This window comes from Ursus arctos, unplaced genomic scaffold, assembly GCF_023065955.2.
Source record: "Ursus arctos isolate Adak ecotype North America unplaced genomic scaffold, UrsArc2.0 scaffold_27, whole genome shotgun sequence".
Lineage (NCBI taxonomy): Eukaryota > Metazoa > Chordata > Mammalia > Carnivora > Ursidae > Ursus > Ursus arctos.
In genome coordinates, this window is record NW_026622952.1 from 21,468,906 (window position 1) to 21,478,289 (window position 9,384).

Genomic DNA, 9,384 nt, shown 5'->3' on the forward strand with positions numbered 1-9,384 from the left:
CTCCTGTGTCAAAAATGCATGTGAAAATAAAGTAGTGGAAATAGGAAAGGTCAGATATTTAGCTAGAATCCAATGGAACATTCAAGTATACCTGCTGGAACAGGCTTACCTGCCAAGCACAGATCATCAACCTCATGGACCTACAGCTTAAAAATTCTATACATAAAAAAATATTCTGTTACACTACTATGAGCCATTTCTTTTTTTAAAACCTAGAATTAAAAATCATTAAAAATTCCATTAAAAAATTCTAATTTATGCTCTACATCACTAATCAACAGGCAAATGCAAATCAAAACCACAATAAGTTATCACCTTATACCTGCCAGAATGGTTAGTATCAGAAAAACATTTAGCAAGGATGTGGAGAAAAGGGAACCCTCATGCACTGTTGGTGGAAATGTAAATTGGTGCAGCCACTGTGGAGGTTCCTCAAAATATTAAAAATAGAAACACTACCTGATTCAGTAATTCCACTACTGGGTATTTACCCAAAGAAAACAAAAACACTAATCAAAAAGATATGCATACACCCCTACGTTTACTGCAGCATCGTCCACAATAGCTGAGATATGGAAGCAACCTAAGCGTCCATTGATAGATGAAATGTGCTACACACACACACACACACACACACACACACACACACACTGGAATATCACTCAGCCATAAAAAGGAATGATCTTGGCATCGGGGACAACAAGGATGGACCTAGAGGGTATTATGCTAAGTGAAATAAGTCAGACAGACAAATACCATTCACTTTCACTTTATATGTGTTATCTAAAAAACGAAACAAAAAAGAAACCCATAAATACAGAGATCAAACTGGTGGTCGCCGGATGGGAGGGGGTGGAAAAAATTCTAATTTAAATATACTTCAACAATGTATATAATTTAATGGTGAACTCCCTTTCATCCAAAACTTAAATTACTAACACTTCTTCAGAAATGAATCAGCATTCTTTTACAGAGGACAAAAATGAGGATCACCTCCATTCTTTGCAAATTAGAGGTGAAAAACAATTCAAGAAAAATAAAAAGTCCACTAGCAAAATAAGAAAAACAAGCTAAAATGTTAATCAAAACTTTACAATGACAAAGTCACTGATGAAAACTAGTAAGTAAAACTAAGAATAAGGTGACAGAATGTCCTTGTGAATACATTTCCTTTCCTTTATTATTCCGGATATTATCGTTCATGCATTTATAAAAGGGTATCTGATAGCCCTCAAGTATAATTCAAAGTTTTATTTAATGTGTGTTCCTTAAAGTTTGTTAGGAATTCTAGAAATGGTTGCCCACTGATGATCAACAGATTGAATTTTTTAGAAAACCATGTGCTGAGAACTCAAAAATTAAACTGGAGGTCTACATTGAACAGGGTATAAGGTAAGACATACAATTTAGAAACACTGAAATTTTACAATCGTTTTTAAAATAAGAAACTTGCTAAACACATAGAACTTCACTGGTATATTATACTCTATGTTGCATGGAACATGCTATATTCTTTGAACAAAAATGAACCCACCACAGGTAGTATTATTTTTCTAAAAGGTAACTGACTTTGTCCTATGTTCTGTCTGTATCCTAGCCCAGGTCAGCTGTCATCTGATGTGAAATTAAATATTTAATCATGACAAAACCGTACATTTAGACAAATGCGGTGAAGTAAGAGCAAAGAGGGGGAAATGGTCTGAATTCGTGAAAATTTTAAATGAAGCCCATTTTAAAAGTCAAGTAACAGAAAACCATGATCTGGAAGACCGATCTTTCTTTTCGAGGAAGCACTTACAGATACTGGTTTAAATGTAGGCCCTGGCTTCTCTTACTTCCCTTCCCCCAAACAACCTCCAACTGGGGCAAACTCAGAGTCATCAGAGATCCACAGAAGCGCAACTGCAAACTGAAAATAGTAGCTGGTTGACAACAGGATGAAAACAGCTGCTCCAGGGGAAAAAAAAGACAAAAAGAAAAAAACCAATGCCATCCCATTCCCTTCGACCCAACCCCGACCGAGAAAAGGGAAAAAAAAAAAAAAAAAGACTAATTGGATATAAGTAATAACAAGAATCAAGCTCGTATTCAAATTGGGAAATAAAAGGAAAATTCACAATTGTTATGTTTGTAAAAGAGTTCAAATAACTAAAGTTACGGGGGTCTTCTACATTTTTTTTATTTTCTTTTTTTTTTAAACAAATTTAATCTACAGATCCAATCTCCACAGAAAAAGTTAACAAAGTCATCAGACAAAAAATTAGCCACACATCTGAGCCTAGTGTAAGTTGGCAAGAATTTTATCTAGGGTTAGCCTTCTACAGTAACAAATGTATTAATTTCCTGGTCCAGCTTTCACTTAATACTGGGGAAGAATGCAAAACAAAGTTGTACTTATTGTCCAAATAGTAACATTCATCTGTTTTAAGAGAAGGTCTCCGATTTTTAAGAGCGCCGTTTTGACTTCAAACATTACCAATCTTCTTAGACCAAACGCCAAAAACTTGTCAACTGCTTGCCCTACTTAAGTGTTCATCTGCACCTACTTAGCTAAGCACCTGGACAGTTACAAAAATGGGGAGCGGGGGGCGGCTGATTCCACTTGTGGCCTCGGAAGAACATAACCACAGCTTCCTAGAGATCCTGGGGTACCTGCAAGGAAGTATCGGACCAAACCCTACCTAAGAACGTTAGACTTTCCTCGCCGTGGGAGGATAGGGTGATGATGGGCACGTACTTTTGGGGCCGGATCTGCCAGGCAGAGCGGAACGATCCTAAAGTACCCTGGAGTGGGGGGCGGGGCGCGGGTTGCATGGTTCCCGGCCGGGACCCAGGTGAAGAGTGGGGGAGGCGGGTGCGGCAGGAGGGCGCGGACGGCGCGCAGTGCCTCTCACCTGCACTCCGGTGTAGTTCTCGAAGAAGAAGAGTACCATGCTCTGATAGACGCAGTACAGCCGGTCGTCCACCTCCTGGTAGACGCGGGAGGGTAGGAAGGCGGAGAGCAGCCGCCAGGCCCCCCAGGCCAGCACGTAGGTGGGGGCAGTGCCCAGGAGCACGGCGGCCGGCAGCACGCAGCGCATCGAGTACATGTGGAGCACCAGGGACAGCAGCATCTTGCCGGGGCCGCGTGCCGAATGCCCCGCTGGCTGCTCCCGGCCCGGGACGCCTCCAGGCCGCCCCGCTGCCCTCAGCCAGCGGCCAATCACCGGGCCGTGCCGGGCCCCGCCACCGCCCCCTCACCTCTCCCGGCCGCCGGCCGCACCTGAGACGCCCAGCCCGCGCCGGCCTCCGCCCCCAGCCGCATGGGCCGCGCCGCCGCCTGGCGCTGGGCGGGCCGGCGAGTGCGGGGCCGGGCGCGCTGCTCGCGGCCGCGGGGCAAGGGGATGCCGCGGCCCTCCGACGCTCAGGAGCTCAGAAGCGTTTACACCCCATGACCCTCGCCCGTCACCCAAAGCCCCTGTCGGGGGCGGGGCTCCGCGGCAACAACACGCCGCCTGATTGGTCTCCAGTTGCTATAGTCCCCCGTAGGGGGGCGGGGTTCCGTGAAATCAACACGGCCTCTGATTGGTCGACTGCGCTGACAGTTGAAGCCCAACTGCCGGGCGGGCGGGCGGCTAGCCGGGGTCTGCCCGCCACGCATGCTCCGAAGCTCGGCGTCGCTGCAGACGCGGGAAGAAGGGTGGCGACGGCCGGCCCCTTGGGTGAAGGTGGGTGCGGGCCGGAGGAGAGGGCCCGGGGGGTCTTGTGTCCCGTCAGTCGGATTCTGGGCCCGGGTTGGCTGGAGGGCAGGCCCCACGTTCTGCTTGCATGCTCTGTGGGCCCCTGGTCCCCGGGACGCGCCCTTAAGCCGAGACGTCCCCTCGCGCCAGGTCTGAGACGTGTTGCAGACTCTTCTGTCTCCAGCCGGGAGGACTTGTGCATTCAGCAAATATTTGCCAGGCTTAGTTTGGGAAGGCACAACGACGAAGGTGTGATAAGCGCTGTCAAAGCTCCGCCCCGGAATCTCTACCCGGGGCTGGTTTTCTGGGTGGCTCCCACACGTCCGCCTTCCCCGGGTCTTCCCCTCTCCCCAGTAAGTGCGCAGGACTCCCTCCCTCCTCCTCCTCCCGCCACCGGGGAGGTTCAGCTGCAGGCCCGCTGCTTCCATCACAATAATGAGGATAATTGCATGTTAGCTCAGCCTTCTCACCAGGTGCTTTCCACACCATCAGACCTTTCAGATTCGCTCTTGCTTCACTTCCCCAGCGCCTGGTCTCTGTTTTCCCATTTTGTTTCAATAAGGAGCCTCATTTTGGGGGTAGTACTTTAAAGTAGCTGGACTGTGCATATAAAATATGTAAAGTACTGACATACTTTCGTGACTTTCGCAAAAATCTAGGAAGGCAGGGCAGTTGCTTTAGTGATGTAAAAACAGACCCAGAGACCTTTCAGATCCTTCTACTGCCCTTTGGCTTCAGTGGAAGTGGTTGAATGTGTAACCTTTTCTGGGGACAGTTGCACTTCCAAAGAATGCCAAATGCTTTAAGTGAAAAAAATTAAAAAAAAAATTTTTTTTATGTTTTGTTAAGGGAAGCCTGTGGGTAGCTTTATGCAGGGAACCATTTCAATGGAAAATTCTAACCAGGGCCAGGACAGTGGCTATTTTCTGTGACTGTGTGATTGACATCATGTAACATGATTGGTAGATGGTTATCTTAGGAGACAAAGCCAGGTGAATAGTGTTCTCAAGGAACAAGTATTTGGACAAGTATATTGCCAACAGGAAACATTACACAAAAGAAAGACTTTCAGCAGGGTTTCCCCTCTCTCTCTGTGAAAAGTAATAGCCTATACTGTGAGAAGAACTAGATTGTTTTTTGGAGGGAGAAAGTCATGGGTGTGCATCTCCAGTGCCACTCATGCTTCCTTTGATTGAGACCAGACATCCCTACAGTTAGAAGGTGTATGAAGAGAAAGCAGGCTCAGTGTTCACATTACGATCTGTATGTATGAAGTCAATGAATATGTGTGATGTATGTAAATATGTTGCTTTCTGTGAATTATGCCCCAGTTACTGTCAGTCACCAAGTGGTAAAGTTCTTTGCAGCGTTTTGGCGTGGAGGCACTGAGAGCTTAAGTTTCTCTTGTCCCCATTTAGATCCAAACCCAGCCCTGCCTACCTGATTAGTCCTGTGCTCTTCTCTCTTCCTAGTAACAGTGGCGGATTCACTCTCCCTTCTGGTCACTTACTCCTTTCTTAAACTATAATCAACCCACATTCTCTGCTTCTACCTCCTTACCTTGTGCATTTTTTAATCCCTTGCAATCTGACTTCCTTTTCTGCCACTTTAGGAAAATGGTTCTTTTAGAGAAGCACAGCTACCCTAGCCTGTATACCCTGGCACTGGGTTATGACAGTGAGAAGACTGGTTCTGTGTGTGCCTTTCTGATGCTTAGGTGTAGTGAAGGGTTACACGTGGGGTGAGTTTTACGTAAATGCATAGTACTATGGGAACATCTATTAAGGAGATTTCATTTAGTCTGGGGACAAAGAACGCTTCTCAAGCAGAGTGACACATAAAATGAAACCTAACAGTGAAGTTAGCTAGGCGACAGCTAGAGATAAGAGGAAGAGCCTCCCAAGTGAGAACTGCGTATCCGGAGGACGGAAGCTGAGAGTGCGTTGTACCCAAGCACTGAAAAGCCCTGTGTGGAGCACTGGAGTGGGCCACACTTTTTTTTTTTTTTTTTAATTTATTTGAGAGAGAGCTGGCACAACCTGGGGGGCAGAGAGGAGAGGGAGAAGCAGACCCCCCCCCCCCCCAAGCAGGGAGCCCAACGCGGGGCTCCATCCTAGGACCGTGAGATCATGACCTGAGCTGAAGACAGACGCTTAACCCACTGAGCCACCCAGGTGCCCCATGGAATGGGCCACACTTAAAAAAAAATTGGATGCCCCTAAAAGAATTGTATTTCCGTCACACATTTTTAAGGTAATAGCTAAAATTGTTTTTATTGTAAGTTTTATTAGTTACGAAAGTAAATTCTGATGAGTTATGACATTTTAAAATAAAGTGATTACAGAAATCTGTTAAATGGTCTGAATGGATTATGAATACCATGGTGATTTATTACCCATCATCATCTGTTTAAATACTTAAGGTTTTTACCAATTGGAATTTTTCATTGATCCTTTCTTTTTCTCCGTGAAAACATATTTCATTCCACTTGTACCACAGAATTTAAGTTAACGGAATATCCTTTTATGATTCAAAGCCATTTATTGCTCAGACTGTATCATCAAGTATCTAAAAGTAAAAATTTCTCCTGTGTTGAGCCATTACTATTGTTAGCAATATACAATGAGTCTGTGTATCACAAAATCTGGTGATTATTGTTAAGTAAAGTTTTAGTGACAATGCCTGTCTTACGATGCCTTAATTAAAAGAAATTTCAAATTATCTTTCGGTGTCCTCAAGTTCATTACACCTTCCCACCTCCGCAGTGCAGTACAATGTAGTAAGATTTGAGGTGGACCAAGTGGGTGGGGGCCATGCAAGGTGGGTCTGGACACTCAGGAGTCTTCATAGGCAGATCAGTTTCAGGAAAGTTAAGTATCTGAAAGTTAAGTCCTTTAAAACTACTCAGACCACATCTTTACATATTCTCAGGGATTCCCCCATGGAATAATTTGAGAACTATTGGTGGAGAAAGTAAGTGGGGCAAGGGAAGGAGACAAAGCTGATATGGGTTGGGTCAGGAAAGGAAAGGTCGGGAAGAACCACATGACGGTGGGACTTATGAGACATGTAAAGGATTTTAGACCTTATCCCAAAGGATCTGGAAAGCTACTGAAAGGCTTAAAAGAGGGTTAAAAAAAAAAAAGTTGTTCTAGGCAGTGTGGCAAGTAGATCAGCAGGTTGGAGATGTTGCTAGACTCCCGACTAGAGGTAATGTCGGCTTAGACTTCGTTAGTGACTCTGTATGGAGAAGACGTTAATTCCTCCTGTACAGCCTTTTTGAGGGAAATTTGACAGTGTCCACCAAACACGGACAGATAGCCTTTGATTCAAGTCTAATTAAATGAGCGTCCGTAGTAGAATGATTACATGGATTCACAGAGATGACAAGGGAAATGCTACGCTGTAGGTGGAAGGAAACAGGTGGAAACGTATTGCCCTAGATCTCCAGGACATGAGGTGAAGAAAGGGGGGTGCCGAATAATCTGTGCACTACCCCGTTTCAGTAAAAACTAAATAAAACAACATTTCTACATGCAAATGTCTAGAAACTACTAATGAGAGTGATTATCTCTGGGACAGGGAAGTAAGCTCAGGTGATGTGCAACAGAACTTTCTGTATTGTTTCAGGTTTTTACAAAGAAGTATTGACTCCGCAAATGTGTATGCACTGCTAGTTGTGTTTCCCACGCACTTTCCTGGGTTTCAAAGATGAAGAACAGATGAAGGTCCTGAGGTCATGACCCTTGGAAGGTGTGTGTGTCGGGAAGGGGGTGGGGTTTACTTATCACCTGGGCAGATAAAGATAAGCGAAGAAAGAAGTAAGAGAGAGCAGACAGTTGCCATCCACCGAGGCGATAGCCTGGGGTGATAAATGAGAAACGGAGGAGAGAGGCATGCCTTCCAAATTTCAGGCCTGAGGAACCAGGTGGAATTTCATCTGATGGAGTGGAAACAGGTTCTGTGGGGTGTGGAACTTAGCTGGGGGAGTGGGAGCCTTTTAAGAAAAAGAACACAGGTTTACAAATACAAAGGTAGATGTGAACGTGGATATTTATTTAGAATGAGAAAAGAAATCACAAGAAAAAAAAATAGCTGGCAGATCACAAAAATAAAATATCCAGAAAGATAACATTACGTAAGTGTATCATGTCTCTGTAGAGTCTATCTTTCTTTCGATTATGAAAACCATTTTATATTTTCTACACCTAGCAAGAAAAGTCGTCTTTCCTCTAGTGTGGTAAATGGAAATTTAGTGTTTATCACCGTTAGGATGTATAAAATACTCAGCCTCACACTCTGACTTTAATGCATATTCAGTAGAAATCTAACTAGGTTTTTTTTTTTTTTTTTTGGTTGGGGGAGGTGTGAAGGAGCAGGATAACAGTACAGTGGGACCTTGACAAATTTGATCTAAAACTCATGAAGGAAAACAATTTTTTTAAAGGAGGAATACTGAGTGGCAGACAGAATGATGTTCGTCCGAAGATAACCAACATAATTTTTGCAACCTGTGAATAAATTAGTTTACATGGCAAAGAACAATGTGGGACTCAGGTGGAATTTAGGATTACCAATCAGCTCACCTTGGAACCCCGGGCTGTCCAGGTGGACCCCATGTAATCACCAGAGTCCTTTCAAGTAGAAAAGGGAGGCCGAGAAGGTGCTCAGAGGGAGGCAACTGGAGAGAGCTCCAGTCCTGTTTGCTGGCTTTGAAGACGGAGGAAGGCTGCAGAACAGATCCCCTCCCAGAGCCCCCAAAGGAACCAGCCCTGCTGACACCTTGGCTTTAATCCAGTGAGGCTCACCTTGGACTTCTAATCTCCAAAACTGTGAGATAACAAATTTATATTACTTAAGCGGCAATAGAAACAACACACGGGGCGGGGGGTGGGTGGCTTTCTTCAGTAGGTAATCGTATTTTCATTCGTGAAGAGATAAATGGTTCAGGGGAGCAAAATGAAGAGCCCAAAAAATCCATGTACTGTGTATTTTGTGTTTTTTTTGAAAATGGCATTTAAAACCAGAGGAAAAATGAATTAGTAAAAAAATGTTAGTACCACTGTCCATGTTTTGGAAAAATGTTGTAAATGAACATGACAACACCAGAATGAAAGCCAGATGGGATTTAAACATAAAAATGTTAACAAAAAAATTAAAAACATGGGCATGTTAGAAAAAATAGAAGATAATACTTCTACAATATTCAGGTAGAGGAGGTCTTCTTTGGAATGATCCTAAGACCATACTCCTAAAGTATAGGTTCTCAAGAGAACTTGGAATCTCCACAGAGTAATCTGACAGCAGAGTAAGTAAACGATCATGTCTATGCTATAAACTACAGACTATTCACCCTGAATACTATGAGATTTTAGGGTGTCTGGTTTGAGGAACACCCAGACTGAATCTACATGAACTCAAGTGTGGAGTGTCATTAAAGAAAGCTGTAACCTGATCAATTGTAGTGTAAACTGTCCAGGTGGTAACAGGGTACTGATCTGGATGGGATGCCCTTAGAAACAAGGGGAAACACTTGTCTCACCAACAACCTAAAATCGTAGCCCAGTTCTCTGCCTCGAGTGGTCAGCCACCACGCAAGCCTTTATTTTTTTTTACTTGTAAAACTACAACAGGCATCCTTGTTTCAGAAGACCTAAATAATACG

The 9,384-nt window shown here is 44.1% G+C and overlaps 1 protein-coding gene across 1 annotated transcript in view; it reads right to left on the reverse strand.

Annotated features, from left to right (window-relative positions):
• The window catches only part of AGPAT5 (1-acylglycerol-3-phosphate O-acyltransferase 5), a 59,278-nt gene extending 56,056 nt beyond the window's left edge, over nucleotides 1-3,222 (reverse strand). The window contains exon 1 of the mRNA XM_026508493.4: nucleotides 2,895-3,222. Coding sequence (XP_026364278.1) covers nucleotides 2,895-3,113 — 219 coding nt within the window. The 5' untranslated portion in view covers nucleotides 3,114-3,222. The remainder of the gene's footprint in view (nucleotides 1-2,894) is intronic.
• Between the last annotated feature and the right edge of the window lie 6,162 nt (nucleotides 3,223-9,384).